General features: G+C 57.8%; 1 protein-coding gene across 1 annotated transcript in view; it reads right to left on the bottom strand.

Moving 5' to 3' along the window:
* Positions 1-17,742, bottom strand: part of LOC131418778 (plasmanylethanolamine desaturase 1-like) — a 65,758-nt gene extending 48,016 nt beyond the window's left edge. Inside the window, exons 1-4 of the mRNA XM_058563410.1 lie at positions 17,584-17,742; positions 9,466-9,585; positions 383-506; positions 210-262 (exon numbers count right to left, since the gene is read on the bottom strand). Coding sequence (XP_058419393.1) covers positions 210-262; positions 383-506; positions 9,466-9,585; positions 17,584-17,707 — 421 coding nt within the window. The 5' untranslated portion in view covers positions 17,708-17,742. The remainder of the gene's footprint in view (positions 1-209; positions 263-382; positions 507-9,465; positions 9,586-17,583) is intronic.

Genomic DNA, 17,742 nt, shown 5'->3' with positions numbered 1-17,742 from the left:
AAATTAGCACCTTTGTTTGATTAAGCCAGTTTGTAATGGATTTTCTATCACAAACAACCAAAAAGTCTGACTGATACAAGAGAAGGTTCAATTAAGACAAACAAACCAATAGACAAGCAGCAAGGCGCAGCAGGGCAGGCAACGGAGAACAAGAGGTGGCCCCACATTCAAGGGGTTCTGGTGGGGCCAACACATCTCGGAGCTCTGACCTGTGCCTGATGCCCTTGCTTCCAGAACATCCCAGGGGAATTCCTGATCTAGTCTTGGAGGAGGGGCACGGGGTCAGGCAGGAAGGATGGTTCCCATCTTTCAGATGGGGAAACAGAGGCTCAGAGAGGAAAGGGGACTCACCAAGGTCAGAGGGCCCAGCCTCCTTCAGGAGGAGACAGGCGGGGGCTGGGTCAACATACGCACCTTCCCCACGATGGGCAGCTCCACGGAGCCCCAGGTGTCGGCTCCCCAGTGCACCAGGCCAGACAAGAAGTCAGCAATGAGAGCCCCTGCAACTGTGGACAAGAGGAGGGTGAGGGGGGTGGGGGACACACAGAGGGACAGCCCTACCCTCTCCCCGCCCCAGATCAGGGCGTCAGGCACGCACGCGCTCGCCTGTTCCGTCACTCGTCTGTTAGGGGAGAGGGTCCCGTCTCTACTCGGACGCTTTCTTCCCTGAGAATGGAGCCTCTGTCTGTCCCTCACTTGCTCTGCCCCAGGGGAGATGTGGGACTCATTCGCTTGGTGAGTCTAGAGAGAATAAACTGGGCATGCTCAGATCAGCCCAACCTTCCCTATTAGGAGCTGAGTGCCCCCTTGTCTCTGACCCCTGATTGCCCCACACAGGGAAGCCCACTCCGCTCCAGTGCTGCCGGTGACCAGATGGAAATGTCCTTCTAGGTTTGGTGTTAGAAGTATCTTCGGCGCAGACAGAAGCCATGTCCTCCTCAACCTGGCTTTTATCAACGATAAACATGACAATTTGACCTCCAACAGCCTTTTCCTTGTCTTTGTTCTCAGTTTGTTCAGAACTGGAGTGGGGTCCCCTCAGAGACCCCAACACCATTGTCTCACTTGAGGGCTGAGTGTAATACCGAGGTTCAAAGCTGTGAGATCTAGACTCCAATGCCAGCTGTCACTCACTCGCTGTGTGACATTGGGCATGTTATTTAACCTCTCTGCCCCAGGTTCCCCTAGATAGATGGAAATGATGATTAAAAAAACATAGTGGCTACTCTTTATTGAGCACTTTCTTAGTGCCAGACGCCAGCACTTTATATGCTTGAGCTCACGAATTCTCACAATCTGTCAGAAGCTGGGGCCCTTTCAGTTTTTATTCTCACGTTATAGAGGTGGAAACTGAGGCTTGGAGAACAGAAGGCACTAGACTGAGGTGGCATAGATGGCAAGGGGCAGAGCTGGGCTCTTATCCTGTCTTGAGGTCCAAATCTAACACAGCAGGATGCACCACCACCACTGTACACCTGGGAAACTGAGGCGCAGTGGCCAGCAACCTGCCCAAGGTAACATCCCCATGCCGCCCCCATCACAGTCCCTTCTCACCACATCTCAGCCCCAGTGGTTTACTCCCTTCCCCGTGCACACCCTTACACGCCTCTAGGTCTTTGCATCTGCTGTCCCCCTGCCTGGCACATTCTCCCCACATGGAACACAGCTCACCCCTGCACTTCCTTCGGTCTTTGCTCAAAGTCCTCTGGGGACACCTGATCTAAAACTTAGCCACTCCCATCCTTCCAGCCCGTCCCCTCCCGTCTTTCCTTTCCTCCAAGCACCTGTCACCGTGTACTTCCTGTTTGTTCATCGTCTCCCCCACGAGAATGTCAGCCCTACAAAGGCAGGGAGTTCAGTCTTCTGTGTATGGCGGAATCCCGTTCCTGGCACTTACTGGGGGTTCAGTAAACATCTGATGAATTAACCAATGTACAGCACTAAGTACAGTGCTAAGCACCTACTACATATTACTGTTGATGTTACTCAGTCATTTAGTCTATCAAGCAACATTCTGTGAGGACCTACTGTGTGCCAAGGTCTAGAGCCAGAGACACATCGGACATTGAGCTCATGATCTCCTGGGCAAAGACATGGGGGGCTGTGCTGTGAAACACGGTGGAGCACGAACGCGGTTCTGAGTGATAAGTGCAGCCCAGCAGGTCCGTGACTTCAAGCCGAGCCTCCCCACCCCCACCCAGACTCAGTTTCTCAGTGTGAACTTGTTGTGCAAGGCCCAGCAGGGCCATTTAAAGGTTCTCTGAGTTCCGCTAGGGCCCTCAGCTCCTGGTGACAGGGGTGACGGGGACCAGGGCCTTGGGGCACTGTGGAGGCTGCAGAAAAGGCCCCAGACGCCTCTTGGAGAGGGGCTCAGAAGCGAGGGGCGGGAGGAGTGTGTGGGTTGTGCGCGTGTGCAGGTCTGACGCCGGGTCCCGAGTGAGGGGACGCCGTGAACAGAGACTCCAGAGGCCCTGGACGTTCCACCGCATGGATGCAAATATGGGAGGGACGGCGGGCACGGCAACATGCAGGCGCCCACAAGCTCCTGGTGACAGGGGTGGGCTGGCAGGCAGGGACATGCATGTGGAAGGCAAAGGACAGGCCTTAGGGTGACAACACACTGGTGGCTGGGTTGGGGAGCAGTCAGGGCTCTTCAGGCCCCGCCCAGGGCTGGGCAGCCCTGCTCCTCGGTGACAGTGCTGGGAGGGTAGGCTGGGGCTGAGGGACGGGGGAGGCTAGGGACACGGAAGCCACGGGCTTTTGCACTTACCGTTCCTCTATGGCCCCACCCGTCCCTGAAGACCCCGCGTGGCCAGCTCCTCCTCAGCCTTCTAGCTCAGGGCAAACGCCACCCAACCCCCTGGTGAGAGCCATCCTCCCAGGCAGGTGCTCTTGGTCACATGTCCCTGCTTTTGTCCACCATGGCACTTGTCACCACCTGAGATGGCCTCACCGCGGATCCCTACTTCTCGGATGAGGACAGAGGCTCAGAGAAGCTGAACATCTGCCCCCAAGCCCCTGGTGTGGAAGTGGCGGGTCAACCTGCCTCCCACACCAGCACCCTTTCACACCCTAAATCACACCTCAGTAGGTCCAGGGGCATTAGCAGAGCTCCTGCTGCATACGACAGGATGCTGTGTACACACCGCCTCGTGTCTGCCAGGAGGGACAAGAGGCCATGTGGCCAAGAGCTAAGGTAGAGCTAGACCAAGGGTCGGGGGCCTCATCTCTTGCTACCATACTGCTGTGTGACCCTGGGCAAGCCCCTTGCCCGCTCTGGGCCTCAGCACCTTCACTTGCATAGTGAGGGGTCAGCTGGGGTGCCTCTTGAGGCCCTGTCCTGATAGCTCTAACTAATGACGCCTCTACATGCTGCACTCATGAGAAGGCAGCCCCCCAGCGGGCAAACCTCGTGCCTCCTAATTTCCCTCCCACCCCTGTTCCATGCAACCGCTGATCTGCTTCCCATCACAGACTGGTTTTGCCTATTCTAGAACTTCATATAAATGGATTCATATGGTACGTGCTCTTTTGAATCTAGCTTCCTTTACTAGACGCTTCTAGAGTCATCCATTTAGCTGAGTTATCAGGAGTGCATCCTTTTTATTGCTGAGTAGTATTCCATTGCCTGGATGTACCATGGTGCATTTACCAATTTGCCTGTCGGACATCTGGGTTCTGTCCAGGCTGGGATTCGAGCTGCTGTGAACATTCACGTACGAGCCTGTGTGCAGACATACGCCCTCACTGCCCTTGGGCACAGACTTCAGCTATTGATTTATCTATTTTTCACTTGACATTTATCGAACACTTAGTACCAGGCCCTGTGCCAGCACCTTAAATGTTTTATCTCTTTTAATCCCTAACTGTACCAAGGCCAGTCCTAAGCCGGGTTACACATCTTATCTCCTTAATCATGCTAAGCATTTAATCCTTACAGATGACAAGAACAATGATAATAAGAACAATGTTAGAAAACAACGTATGTGATCAAGGTTAACACTGGAGTGTTTCCTGTGGGCCGGGCACTACGTCAAAGGTGTTAGAAAGTGCATTATTGGGGAGCATAACGCCCTGGACACCTTACATATGGGCTGTGCACAACGACTTTCTGCCAAAGAGAACGCAGCATGGAAGGGGGAACGGTAACTTTACCGTGGAGGAACCTGACGGACACTCCTGGGCCAGGGGTCACGGTCGGCATCACAGCAACAAGTCCTGTGGGTGGTCTGTACCCGCGCTGTGACGCGACGGATGCGGCACTTGACCTCTGAGCTCTTCCTCCCCAAACACGTAACCCGTCTAAGAAAGACGCCAGACAATGCCAGCAGGGGGCATCCCCAAACACCAGTCCTCCTCAAAGCTGTCACAGCCAAGAGGAGCCTAGAGGGACAGGACAACTCAACGTGATGTGGAATCCTGGATGAGATCCCAGAACGGAAAAAGGACATTAGGTAAAAACTGAGGAAATCTGAATAAACTATGGACTTGAGCTCAGAATAACGTAGCCACATTGGCACATTAATTGTCACAGACGCACGATGTTAACAGGGAAAATCGGGCCAGGGGGTATATGGGAACTCTCTGTACTACCTGCTCATTTTCTGTAAACCTTAAACTGTTCTAAAAAATAAATTCTATTTTTAAACAACTGTATTATCTCTGAACCTTCACGTCCATTGTGATGGGCCCCACCACATCCCGACTTTCCGGAGAGGAAACGCCACTGGGAGGGTAAGGGCTGCCCAGGGGCGGGCGGCGGCTGGGCGGTCAGGGCCGCTGGCGAGCGGCCAGGGACCATGGCGCGGGCCCCTCACAGGGACGCTGAGCCTTCCTGCCCAGCTCTGGGAACCGGTACTTCCTTCAGTCAACCACCGTCCGCTAATAACATGGGCTAACGCGGGTAAGGGGCTCAGCACGGTCCTGGGGCACGTAAGCACTCTCCGGATGGCACTATACTTAGTCCTTTAAATACTACTCCTCCCTCCGAGCCTCAGTCTTGCCATCCGTCAAATGACCAGCACTCGGCCTTTTCAGGCTGCCGGGCAGCGAGGGCGGTGAGCGTTGGACAGATGTCAGGAATTATTTTCGGGGAGAAGAAGCCCTCCCCCTCCCTCAGGGAGGAACCGGCTCTGATCCCCCAGCCCCTGCGGGTGGCTGTTTCTAGAGCGGCGACTCCAGGACTCAAGCCCGCTGCCTGGGGCCGCTTTAACGGGGGCAGGGCTGGCAGAGCGGCACACAGAAGCTTCTTTGTCCAGGCCGCTGCGGCTGGCTCACCCTGGGGGCGGCTTCGGCCTGGTTACCACCCGTCTGCGGACACAGTGCCGCAGACACAGTGCCCGGGGATGGGGGATACCTCACTCCAGGCTGCCTGACTCACCGGGTGACCCTGAGACAGTCTCTGGGCCCCCGGGGCTTCCGCTTCCCCACAGCTCACCTGGCTGGGGCTTCCTGGCCCCTGGCCACTCCAGGCCTGGTGTGGAGACAGACAGAGTGGCCGAGACAGAAGCGGACACTGCTGAGGGCTGGTCCCTGGGGTCCTGGGGCCAAATCCCGGCTCTAGCACCTTTCAGCCCAGACTCACACGGAGACTCCTCACCTGACCCACCAGCGGGCTGTGACCTGAGGCCTGTGACTGCCGACCTCCCTGCCCGCTGCCCGAACACCCTCCCCTCCACCTGTCTGCCAGAAAATTCCTACTCACTCCTTCCAGGACCAACTCGCAGCCCCCACTTTTCCTCCACTTTCCCCAAGCGCAGCAAAGAGCTCGGGGCTCCAGGGCCATTCATCCGTTCACTCACTCATTCACGACAACACTGTCCCTGTCAAGGTCGCTAATGACCTCCACGTGGCCAAGTCTGGTGGTGCCCTCGCTGTCCCATCTTGCTGGTCTGCTCAGTGGCTGCTCCTAGTTGACCGCTAAGTCTTCTGGAAACACATACTTCTCCTGGCCTCTGCATCCCCTCTGGTTCCCTGGCTGGCTCTCCTTCCCCTCCCTGACCCTGAAGCACGGGAGGCCTCGGGCCTCTTCTCTGCTCACAGGCAGCCCCTGGGGGTGCTCCCCCAGCACCTGAGCTTCCAACGCCATCTCTACGCCAAGGACCCCAGATTTCCATCCCCAGCTGCCTCCCCTGACCCCAGACTCGCATTTCCAATCTCCCGCTCAACGCCTCCCTTGGCTCTCAGGCCCGGATCTCCAGCATCTCCCCTCCAGCTCCTCAAGCCTCTTCCTGTCTCTGCTAACGGCAGCCTCACCCCTTCCATCACTCAGACCAAAGCCTGAGTTGCCGCCGACTCCCCCCCCTCACCTCCACGGCCAGCCTGGCAGCACTCCGCGGCTCACCTTTCAGAGCTCGCCCCGGACTGGACGACTTTTCACCACCTCCACCGCCCCACCCAGGCCTGGACCACCATCTTCCCCTCTTCTCTGGACCTCTCTGCCCCCATCCATCCTCCCTGCAGCACCAGATGATGTCAGCTCCCTGTGGGAAACTCACCAATGGCTTTTCACGGCCTACGGAACAAGACCCCAAGTCCAGGCCATGGTCTGCAAGGCCCTACGAGATCTGCCCCCACTGCCGCTCTGAGCCGCCACCAACTACTTTCCTTTGATCAATTTTCTCCAGCCATACTGGCCTCCTCTCTATTCCCCACGCCTGGGGCACACACCAGCCTCAGGGCCTTTGCACTTGCTGTTCCCTCTGGAATTGCACTTGCTGTTCCCTCTGGAATGGCCCTCCCAGAGATATCCGCCTGGGCCCCTCCCTCACCTCTTTCAGGTCACTATGTAAATGTTGCTTTTCCAGAGGTCTTCCCTGACCTCTCACCTCTTCCATGCTAGTCCATTATTTTGATTTGTTTCCCAGCATTGCGTCATCTGTCTGCATTTATTAATGGGGCATTCTTATGCTTCCGCCTCCTCTTCTGGTTTCTAGGGCCTGCCAGGGGCACTGGAACCTCTGGGGAGATAGTGCCGGGCTTGGGGCGGGCTCTGCAGGCTGGCACGGTGCCTTACTTTCCACATGTTAACACACAAATCAGGGCGGCTACTTAAATTGATCAGGGACTGTGCAAACACCACTATCAGGGGATTGTCTGCTCTTATCGGCGCAGAGGCACCAGTGTGGGATAGGACTGCGGAGTGGGCGTCACATGCGGTGGCTGGATAGGCAGAGATCTCCTGGGCCCAGGGCTGGGAGCTCTGGTCCCAACCACGGAAGGGACATGGTGCCCTGCCTTGGACGCCTACTCTCCTGGGCTGGACAACACACACCTGGGCTCTGAAGCTGCTGATCCTTTGCCCAAACTGGGCGCACTGCCTGGAAACTTTTTTTTTCTCCCAGTGCTAACTGGTGGCTGTACAGCCGCTGGCCGGGGGGCGGGGTGGGGCGGTCCGTGGTTTGGGAGCTGGGAGTCTGGAAACGTGATCCTAGACTCTGCAGCTGCCCGGGTAAGGGCCAATGGGCAGGCCATCTGGCCTCTCAGAGGATGGTGACCAGAACCTCCTCACTAGGTTACCACCAAGGGTTAAAAGTGCCCAGCCGGGGGTCTGGTGTGGCAGGAGCTCCGGAAATATCCACTGTTAAACTGACCACTGAGGCGGAAGGTCTGAGCCTGGTGAGTGGCATACTGGGTGGTGTCCCCCCACCTCTACGCAGTCACTGGCCCTCCCGGCAGTTACACACACCTGCATTTTGCCTTCACAGCAGCCGCACTCTACAGATGTGGAAAACGAGGCTCAGAGATGCAGTGACACTTGCCCAAGGCCACCCAGCCAGGAGGTGGTGGAGCTGGGGCCTGAACCCAGGTCTGCAGGGGCCTGCTCGTGACCATGCCCAGATGGGCTTCAGGTTCACTCTGTCCATGCCACTGCCCTTCAATGTGACGCTCCGGGGCAGAGAGGCTGGAGGTGAGAGTCCCTCTCACCCCCCGGGCAGAGCGGGTGCATCTGGCTCCTGCAGGCGGGCCCCAGGCTCCCCGGCACTGGATGGGTTAACCGCCCTCCCCTTAGCTGGCCCAGCCCCCAGCACATGCCCACCCCCACCCCCGACCCAGATGGCTCCATTAGCCGGCCTGAGCACTATTGGCTTAGGCGGCCAGAATGCTTTTAATGAGATTGTGGGAGCTGAACACTTAGGGAGGGCCAGGCGGACCAAGGACACAGCTGCCCCTCCGCCTGGGGGCCCAGGACCGGGGAGGGGACGAGCACGTGACCTGGAGGGAAGAGGGGCGGGGCGGTGTGTGGAGAGGAAGGAAACTGAGTCACCCAGGACCTGGGAGTGGAGATGGTGAATTGAGAACCATGTGCCTCTGGCTTGAGGTGTGACTCTGGATGGTCCCTTCTCTGAGCCTGTTTCTCATCTGGAAAATGATCACAATTGTAGCATCTAGCTCCCAGGCTGTGGCCGGGTGAGGACTGGCCGATGGGAATGCTCAGCGGGGACCAGGAAGTTGCAGCTTGCTCATTCATTCATTCACTGAGTTTGTAAATACTGACCGAGCACCTATTGTGTGCCAGGCCTGGTGTGGGGGCTGGGGATACAGCAGTGAACAGACACAAATGTCTAATCTCAGGGAGCTGACATTAGAGTGGAGGGAGACAGATAATAGACAAAGAAAGAAATATAATGTTGAACTGAGTAAGGTGAGGGGGTGGCATATGATGGGGCGGCTGTTTTCCAGGGATAATCAGGGAGAGCCTCCCTGAGGAGGTGATCTCTGAGTAGAGACCTGGATGAGAGAGTAAACCATATAGGTGTCTGCAGGAAGAGAGTTCCAGGCACAGGAACAGCATATGCAAAGGCCCTGAGGTGGAGTGTGTCCGACAGTGCACGGTGGAGGCATGGTGAGAAGGCCGGTGTGGCAGGAGCAGAGTGAGCCAGAGCAGAGTGGAGGGAGTTGGGGTGTGCGGAGGAGCCGGCGCCAGGCCACGCTGAGGAGTTGGTGTTTTATTCTACGTTTACAGGGGAGAACAGGGGAGTGGTGTGACCTCACTGGGGATCTAACAGGATCTCTCTGGCTGCCTGTGGGGAATGGACGGGGGGGCAAAGGTGGAGGCAGGGAGACCAGGGAGGAGGCTCCCACCATAGTCCAGGCAGGAGAAGAGAGGCTGGACCAGGGTGGGGACAGTGGCGGTAGAGAGATGGCTGGTTCTGGATGCATTTTGGAAGCAGTGCCAAAAGCATCTGCTGATGGTTTAGATGTGGAATGTGAGAGAGAGACAGAGAGGAGCAGAGGCTGGTACCCAGGCTTCTGGCCCCTGTGACAGGAAGGACACAAATGCCACTGACTGAGATGGGAGGCGGGGTCCCACAGCATGTACTCCATTTGCACGCACACACACGAGTGTGCACATCCACACACAGTGACACACGTGTGCCAGTTGCCATCAGAGTGGCACAGACACCAGGTAGGGCCCTGGCCCCTGGGGAAACTGAGGCAGGCAGCGGGGCCATGGGCACTTACCGACACCCAGCACGACGAGGGGCGTGTGCTCCCAGCGGGCCAGCAGCAGGAGGTGGACCAAGTTGTGGGCGATGAGGCCAAAGCACAAGACCACACAGCACCACTCCTGGAAGCGCTTGCCTGCAGGGAGAGGAGGCAAGAGGTGAGCGCGGGGCGGGCGGCGGAGGCCCCGCGGGGGGACCACAGCCAGGCGCAGCGGGGCTCCACAGCGGGTCCCCGAGTCTGCGGCCTAACTGCAGGCCAAACTCAGGGACTGCCACGAAGGACAGGCCCCAACCTACCCACTTCACAGACGTATGACTGAGACCCAGAGGCGGAGAAAGGGCCTGCCGAGGTCGTACGCTCGGGGCTGGCTGCATCAAACCACGCACGGGGCCCTTCTGGACGCAGGCCCCTGCGCACAGGGCACAGGCCCAGGAGCCCACGCCAGTTCTTCGGCAGATAGGACTAGAACGCTGGTCTCCCGGGCCCTGTGGGCTCTCTCTGGAGACACCTGAGGGAACTCCCACGCGCTGCTCTTTTGAACCGGCAGCATGGTATCACCTGCCCCTCCCTCCTGCAGGTCATCATTGGAGAAAGAAGCTATAAACAGCTTTTATTTATTTATTTATTTATTTTCCCCCCCCAAAGCCCCAGTAGATAGTTGTATGTCATAGCTGCACATTTTCCTAGTTGCTGTATGTGGGACTCAGCCTCAGCGTGGCCGGAGAAGCGGTGCGTCAGTGCGCGCCTGGGATCTGAACCCGGGCCGCCAGCAGCGGAGCGCGCGCACTTAACCGCTAAGCCACGGGGCCGGCCCTATAAACAGCTTTTAATCCCGGAGGTTCAGACCCTGCCCCACCTCCATCAAGCAGGGCTCCAGGCAACGTGTCAGGAATTCAGGAGAAACAGGGCCTTGGTTCCACTGCTAGGGTGCCTGTCAGGAGCAGGGGTATGGGAGTACGCCACAGGGAACAAGAGGCAGTGCAGATGAGGGGTCCAAACTCTCCAAGTCTCCAGGGGCCAAGCAGGTGATGTGAAGGGGTGAGGCGGGCTTGGTGGGGACAGTGGGACATGGCAGCGCATGTGCCCTTTCTAAAGGAGTGGCCACTAACTGGCTGACTACTGCCAGGTGGGAGTGTGGACCCAGAAAGGAACAGCATATACAAAGGCCCTGAGGTAGGAATGTGTCTGACTGCGCACGGTGGAGGCGCAGTGAGGCCCCACACTTCTGTAATTCCCAACAGAAGCTAGAAATCAGGATGTGGGTGTGAAACCTCCTCTGTAAACATTGCCCCATATTTTTAATAGGCCTGTGAGCTTCCATAAGCTGATTCACTCAGTGCAGTTTGTCTAAGGTGTCAAAACACTGGAAATAACCGAAGTGTCCATTGCCTGGGGGATCAGCCAAATTAGTTTGGTTCACAGCATCCTTGCAGCCAGGAAAAAGCCAGGGTGGCTGTTATGTGGACGTGAAGGGATGCCCAGGACATACACGTAAGTGCAAAAAGCAAAGTGCCAAACCGCAGCCATTTATGTAAAAAAGAAAAAAAAAAGCTATACAGTCAAGACTGGCTTTTTACTTATTCCCTTTTGAATTTAAAATTTGCGAATGTACTACTCTATGAAAAATCTTTTCTTGAAATTGTAAATTAAAATTTAAAAAAACAAAAGGAAATAAAAACCCCATGTGGGTGACATGGAACATGTGACAGGGCCCCTGGGAATACTGTTTTCCCAGGCAGCTGGTCCCAAGGGCATGGAAGACCCTTAATAATAACACTTTTCTTATCATTAGTGTTTAACATCTAATGAGCAGTTACTATGTGCAAGGACCTGCAGAGGTGATGCTATTTTGCAGATGAGAAATCTGAGGGTCAGAGTGGTCCCAAGGAAATAGCCCACGGCCACTGAGCTAGTTAGCTACAGACCAGGATCCTATGGCCAGAGGGTCTGGCTCTTGAGACCCTGCTCTTACCCAACTCTGTCCTGCTCCTGCTGTCCCTGGTCCCTCCCTCCATTCCCCACCACCCTTATGGCCCTGAGGGCATTCTGGGTCAGGCCCACCTTAAACAATAGGGCCAGGCAGGCCCCTGTGAGTGATTAACAACCAGAGGGGCCAGACAGATAAGAGCGTTCCTCCTGCAGCTGTCCTCTCTTCTCTTCAGTGCTTTGTGCCTGCTGTTCCCTTCACCTCCTCCGCGCCTGGCTGACTCTGGTACGCTCTTGCAAATCTCAACCTGGAACCTCTGCCTCCAGGAAGCCATCCATGATACCTCCTCTGAATATGGGGCCCATCATGTGAGACTGTCACTGCCTGTATAACATCCATCTTCTCCTACCCAAATGTGAACACGGGAGGCCCAGCACTGTGTCTAGCTTGCTCACCAGGGCCCTGGCACACAGTTGGGGCTCAATAAATGCTTGTGCAATGAGCAAATTCTCAACTATGATCCTAAAGGAAAACTGCCAGGCTTTGCCTCACCAAAGCACCTTGGGAAGGAAACAGTAGGCATCCCACGGTTCCTGACAGGGAAATGGGCTGAGAGAGAGAAAGGGCCTTGTCCAGGCCGCACAGCAGCACGCGGCACCCCGAGCCAGAATCAGGGCAGCTGCCCTCCCCTTGTCCCATGAAAGATCAAGGCTCAGAGGGGGAAGGGAAACGGCCAGGGTCCCCTTAGCCCCCCTTGCACAGATGAGGACACTGAGGCCCAGAAAGGGCAAGGACCCCACCAGCGGTCACACAGCAGCAGAAGCAGCCTAGAGCCCCTCGATTCCTGCTTCTCTGTCAGGGGCTGTTTCCCTTGGGCCACATGGCCCTGCTGCCCCAGCAGCCCCCGCCCGGGGTCACCACAATCAGGCCCACCAGGGCCTTCCCCTTTCTGGTTCCTGTTTGTGGCCAGGCCCCGGGGCTCAGCAGCAGGGAGCCTGGGGAGAGGGGGCAGCAGAGGGTAAGGAACAGGGCAATGCCCACCCGCCCCCAGCCTCCAGGGACAGCAACGCGATCGATAACAGCAACAATAACAAGGCCGACACTCACCGAGGCCTAGCACGGCTGGGGTGCCAGGTGAGGCCCAAGTCAGAGACGCTGCAGACCCTCTCCCTCCTGCATATCTTGCTTTTAGTTTTAAAAAAATTAGCAACACTTTAAAAAAAACCACATAAAATTCCTAGTTTCCTGCTTCCCTTGAGAACACAGGGCTCTGGCCACCCCGGGGCCTGAGCAACAGAGGCTACCCCCATCAGATGTGGGAAGAGGCCCCGGTTCCCCCAGGTCCCCTGCCATCCCTGCGGCCTCATACTGGGTGGCTTCCCTTAGTCCTGGCCAGGCCTCTCAGTCATCTGAGGTTCCGAGCACAGTCTCTCACGCAAGTCTCAGTCCCTCCAGGGAGGAACTGTGTGACCCTATTTCCCAGATGAGGAAACTGAGTCTCACGGGGTAAAAATGAAAAGCTGGGTCTGGATCCTGGGCTCGTAAATGGGACACATTAGCCTGGATGTTCGGGGCTGTCCTGATTCCAAAGGTAGCCCAGCTTTCTCCCCGTGCCATGGAAGATGTCCCCGAAATCTGAATATTTTCCCATCTAAACTCTCTTTTTGGCCTCTGGAATCTGGATCCTTCTGCAGACCAAGTGCCTCAACTTTGATCCATAAAAAATGCATCTGTATAATAAGTGGCCTTTGCCGAGCACCTACTGCCTGCCAGGGACAGAGCCTGGGACGATCTCAGCCCAGGCTGTGGGCTAGAGACCACCTGCTCCATCCTTCAGAGGGAGAAACTAGGCCCGGAGAGATGAAGTGACTTCTCCAAAGGCACTCGAGGGTCACCACAGTCACAGCATGGACAGTCAGCCTGGCAGGGCCCGTACAGTCAGGTGGTCTAAAGGGCGTCACTTACAGCTGGGCGGACCGAGACCCAGGGAGGGGAGGGGCTTTGCTCAGGCGGCGAGAGCTCAGGCCACCTCTGGCAGAGCGCTGGGGCCTTGTTTCCCCGAGCCAGCCCCTGGCCTGGCCCAGGTCCACGGTCTGGGCCGAGTTACAGCAGTGGCTGCTTGTTGGTCTGGGGAGGGGGCTGGGCCTGTGTAGTGGTTGTGGAGGGCTGGGAGGCCCCAGGCCTTGGCCATCCCTGCTTTCCTGGGGGCAGGCCGCAGCCAAAGGCTTGGCATCAGGCCCAACTCTTCTCATTTCAGTCAGAGCCCTGAATAACTGGCACCCTGATGGCCCTGGGCCACCAGGAGCCCCTTGGCCTCAGGGAGGTGGAGGGACAGGAGGAAGGGAGAAGGCAGGGACCAGAAAGGAAGAGAGACAGAGAGACAGAGACGAGAAGAGGAATCAGAGACACAGAGAGATGAGAAACAGAGAGACAGGAGGAGAGAAAAAGAGAGACAGCGAGAGATTTTAGGGAGACAGAGGAAAAAAAGAGAGAGTATGGCCAGAGAGAAGGAGAGACAAACAAATGGAAAAAGAACAAGATTGAGGGAGAGAGAGAGCTCGGCCTGGAGCGTGGCAGGGACCAGGTCTCTGTCCTCTGGCTCAGTTAGGCCCATTTGGGGGACTGAGCTCCGCTCAGCTCTGGACCACAGGCCAGGACCCCTGCCCAGCATTCCTGACACCCTCCACCTTTCCCGGGACCCCACGCTAAGAGTCCCTGTGTCCCCCCAGGGCAGGGACATCCACAGTTAGTCGGGGGGGGGGTGGTGGTGAAGAGCTGGCTGAGTGACCCCTCAGGATGGCCCCTGGAGCCCAGGGCACCTGACAAGTGGCGCACACATAGCCAGGTTTCAGCTGGCACCTGCTGGGAAGCTGGACACCTGCCTCACCTCCCGGCTTGCCCATGAGGCCGGGCAAGGCCTGTCAAGCCCGCCAGGCCCTTTGCAAACCCTGGCACCTGGCACAGGGTGGGCCGCTGCTGCGAAATTCAACCTGGAGTGGAGCGGGCTGTGGGACCCTCCAGGGCTCCCGGCCCCGGAGGACCAGGCCCCAGCTCCTCGGCCAGACACTCGGGGCCCTCAGGATTGGCCCAGGCCGTCCCCTCCACCCCACGCCGGCCCGAGCAGACCACTCACAGCTCCCCGCAGACCCCAGGCCCACAGTCGCAGCCGCCGGCCCCGCACGCACGCTGCCCTGCTGACACGGGACGTTGGTCCCCCTCCCGCACATCCTCCCGCGCTGGCTCACTTCCACGGTGAAGACTAAGAACACGGAACCTAGAACACGCCCCCGTGTTCCAGTTCTGGCCCTGCTGCTCACGAGCTATGACCGTGGGCGGGTCACTGCTCTTTGCTAAGCCTCAGGAGACGTTGGGCAGAGGGACAGGGCGCTCGTGACGTGCCAGGCACCTCAGGGATGCAGCCCCTGGCCTTGCAGACCTTCCCCTCTGGTGGGGGCAGAAGCAAGCCTCATCCCGGCAGGATGAGCGACAGGAAGAACACACGTGGGGGGTGCGCTATGAGGTCTCAGAATGGTGTTAACACCAGGGAGCCCCTCAGACAATGTGGTGAAGACGAAATGAGAGCGTGTGAGGAAAACGCCCAGCACAGGCAGTGCTCAACGAATGTCAATTCTGTTAACTGCCCCATTACTGCTGCCAGCCGTCACAGTGCCAACCCAAGTCTGGCCCCAGGAATCTCAAGAATTCAGTCACCGGAACCCAGAAACTTCTCCTACTCTCCCCTTGCTCAGCCCGCTCCAGCCCACAGGCCTCCGTGGCGTTCCGCAAACACTCAGGGCCTTTGCACTTGCTGTGTCCCTGTCTGGACCAATCCTTCCTCAAACATCTTCAGCCTCCCTCCCTTCAGGTCTCTTCAGATGTCAGCTGCTCAGTCAGCCCTTAACTGCCCCCTCTCGACAATGTCACTGCCCCCAGCATTTCACTTCCCCCTTTTCTGCTGTATAGCAGTTCCTAGCGCCTGCTGCCACTGGGCAAGTAAGATAGTTCCCTTACTGACTGCGTTTACTAAAAGGCCAGTTCCATTTTCCCTGTCTTGTTCATTGCTACGCCCCCAGGGACTTCCCTAAGTCCACCCAGGGCAGGGACAGGGGCAAGCAGAGGGAGGCCTGGGGAATCTGGGGAAACCAGTCTGGCCAGCCTCCCCTTCCTCCACTCCCCCCAACTCCAGGTCAGGAGGAGGCAAGGCCTTGAATGCAGGTTTGGGGCACCAGGAGGTGGTCTGCAGATCCCCTTGTGGCTGTTCTTCAGAGAGCGAGGGGCATGTGGGGAAACTAGAAGCGGGCAAGGATGTAGTCACGGTGGAGTAGGGAGATGGCGGTCCCTTGGGAAGGCTCAGAATGCGGGGTGTGATCTGGTCGAAAGTGGGTAGGATTTACTTGAGTGCGCAGAGCTGGACACCAAAGGAGGAAGCCTTTGAATCTTTACCCTCAATCCCCAGGTGATGAGTCCGAGGACCAGAGAGGTGAGGCAGCTTCCTCTAAGACTCACAGGAAAGATCAGACTACTGTGTTAACGGTAGGGAGCACCCACTGTACTCCAGGCACTGCACCAAAGTACATGATCTTGTTTTCTCTTCCCAGTGGGACTAAGGAGCAGACAAACTTGACCTTGTACCCATTTTAGAGGTGAGGAAACTGAGGCTCAGAGAGGGAAAGTGGCTTGGCCCAGGTCACACAGCTAAGAAGCTGAGTCAGGACGCCAAGTCCAGCCTGCCCCAGGGAGCACAGGAGGTTTTAAGTCCACAGGCTGGGTGTTTTGGGAACAGGCTGAAGAAACCCTGGCAGCATGGGCCAAGTACCCAAGTCAGGTTGGAAAAAAAACATACCCAGAGCATGGAATTGCAGTCTAGAAAGGCCTCTGGTGATCTAGCACTCAGCAAAAAAAGCAAATGGCCCAAGGTCACGCAGCCAGTTATGGCAGAGATAGTACGCAAACCCAGGCAGGTCAGGGCAGGAAGCCAAGGGGTGGTGGACCCATGCCCACCCCAGGCAAGGGCTGTGGACCACGGCGGCTTCTTGGCAAAAGGAAAGATGTCAAGAATGTCTGACAAACAACAGCTTGGTGTGATGGCGACATCCAGGCAGAGGGGCCGTGGCAGCTCCCAGTCATCTGACTCCGGAGTTCTCAAAGGCACTTCCTTAACCCATGGGGATATCTGGCCCTCCTGGGGCTGGGCAATGAGGTTCCTGAGGCTCACGTGGAAGTCAGAGGAGGGGTGAGGGCTGGTGCTTGCCGGAACATAAATGGTAGGCACAGCGCGAGGAAACCAGGGACCTTTGCCTGAGGGCAGAACGGGGGCAGGGGTCTCTAGGTCGCGGTCTGCTCTGGGGAATGTGGGGGCTCCACCCCCAAGTCCTAATGGATGCACGTGGGGGCGGGGCACGGGCTGGAGTTGCGGCTTCTGTATGGGAGGAGCTTAAACTGGAGGATTTGCAGTGCGCTCACCACCTGGGATTCCGGAATACAGGATGAGGGCTGTGCGCCTCACGGCGGAGGGGGAGGAGCCAGGAGGAAGAGAGGGAGGGGAAGGTGGTCTGTAGCCACTGAAGCTATAACTAGGACGGGGCTCTGGGGGAAGGGCGTCTGGGGCCTTCGGTAGCAGGGGTCCCGAGTTGGGGTTCTCAGAGCAGGGAGGCTGATGTGCCCAGATTTGAGGGATGAGGTCACAGTTTGCAGCCCAGGGCCATGGCTGTGGGCACAGATGGGGCCCTAAGGTGTGAATTTCGGACCTGGGGAACCTCAGATGGGGTGTGACTTTTAAGGGTCCGGGGACAGTGCATGTAGCTGAGGAGCTGCCTCCAGCTTGGACCGGGTGCCGGGGTGGGGATCCCTAAGTCTGGGGGCAGTCTGCAGCCGCGGGTGCCCCGGGGCTAGGATCTGGATCTGGGCGTGCGATGGGATCTCTGTCTGTAGCCCGGGGAGCTGATATAGCAGTTCCTTGATCTGGGGACTGTCTCTGCATCCAGAAAGCCCCGGGGCTGGGGTTCTGGTTTGGGCTTGGAAGGGGCGCTGGGGGGACTTGGGGGCGCTATTTGCGAGTTAGAAGCCGAGGCTGGAGTTCTGCATCGGGGCCTGAGGCTGGGGTTCCGATCTGGGGGACCCGGGGTCGCCGTCTGCAGCCCGGGCTGGTGACTGCAGGCGCGGAGGGGGGCTCGGAGGAGGCCTGGAGGGGGGCCCGGCGGTCCTACCTGGGGAGTAGAGCGCGGCCAGCTCGCGGGCCCCGGCGTGCTGCGCGCCCCAGCGCCGGCAATACGCCGCCTCGTCCTCGTCGAGCTCCGGCTGCGGGCCCGGCACGTCCTCGGCGCCCGCCATGCCCGCCCGCCCGGCCCGCCCGGCCCGCCCGGCGC

The sequence above is a fragment of the Diceros bicornis genome, chromosome 19 (genome assembly GCF_020826845.1).
Source record: "Diceros bicornis minor isolate mBicDic1 chromosome 19, mDicBic1.mat.cur, whole genome shotgun sequence".
Classification (NCBI taxonomy): domain Eukaryota; kingdom Metazoa; phylum Chordata; class Mammalia; order Perissodactyla; family Rhinocerotidae; genus Diceros; species Diceros bicornis.
Note: the sequence above shows the minus strand (reverse complement) of the source record. Positions and strands in the feature narration are given on the sequence as shown.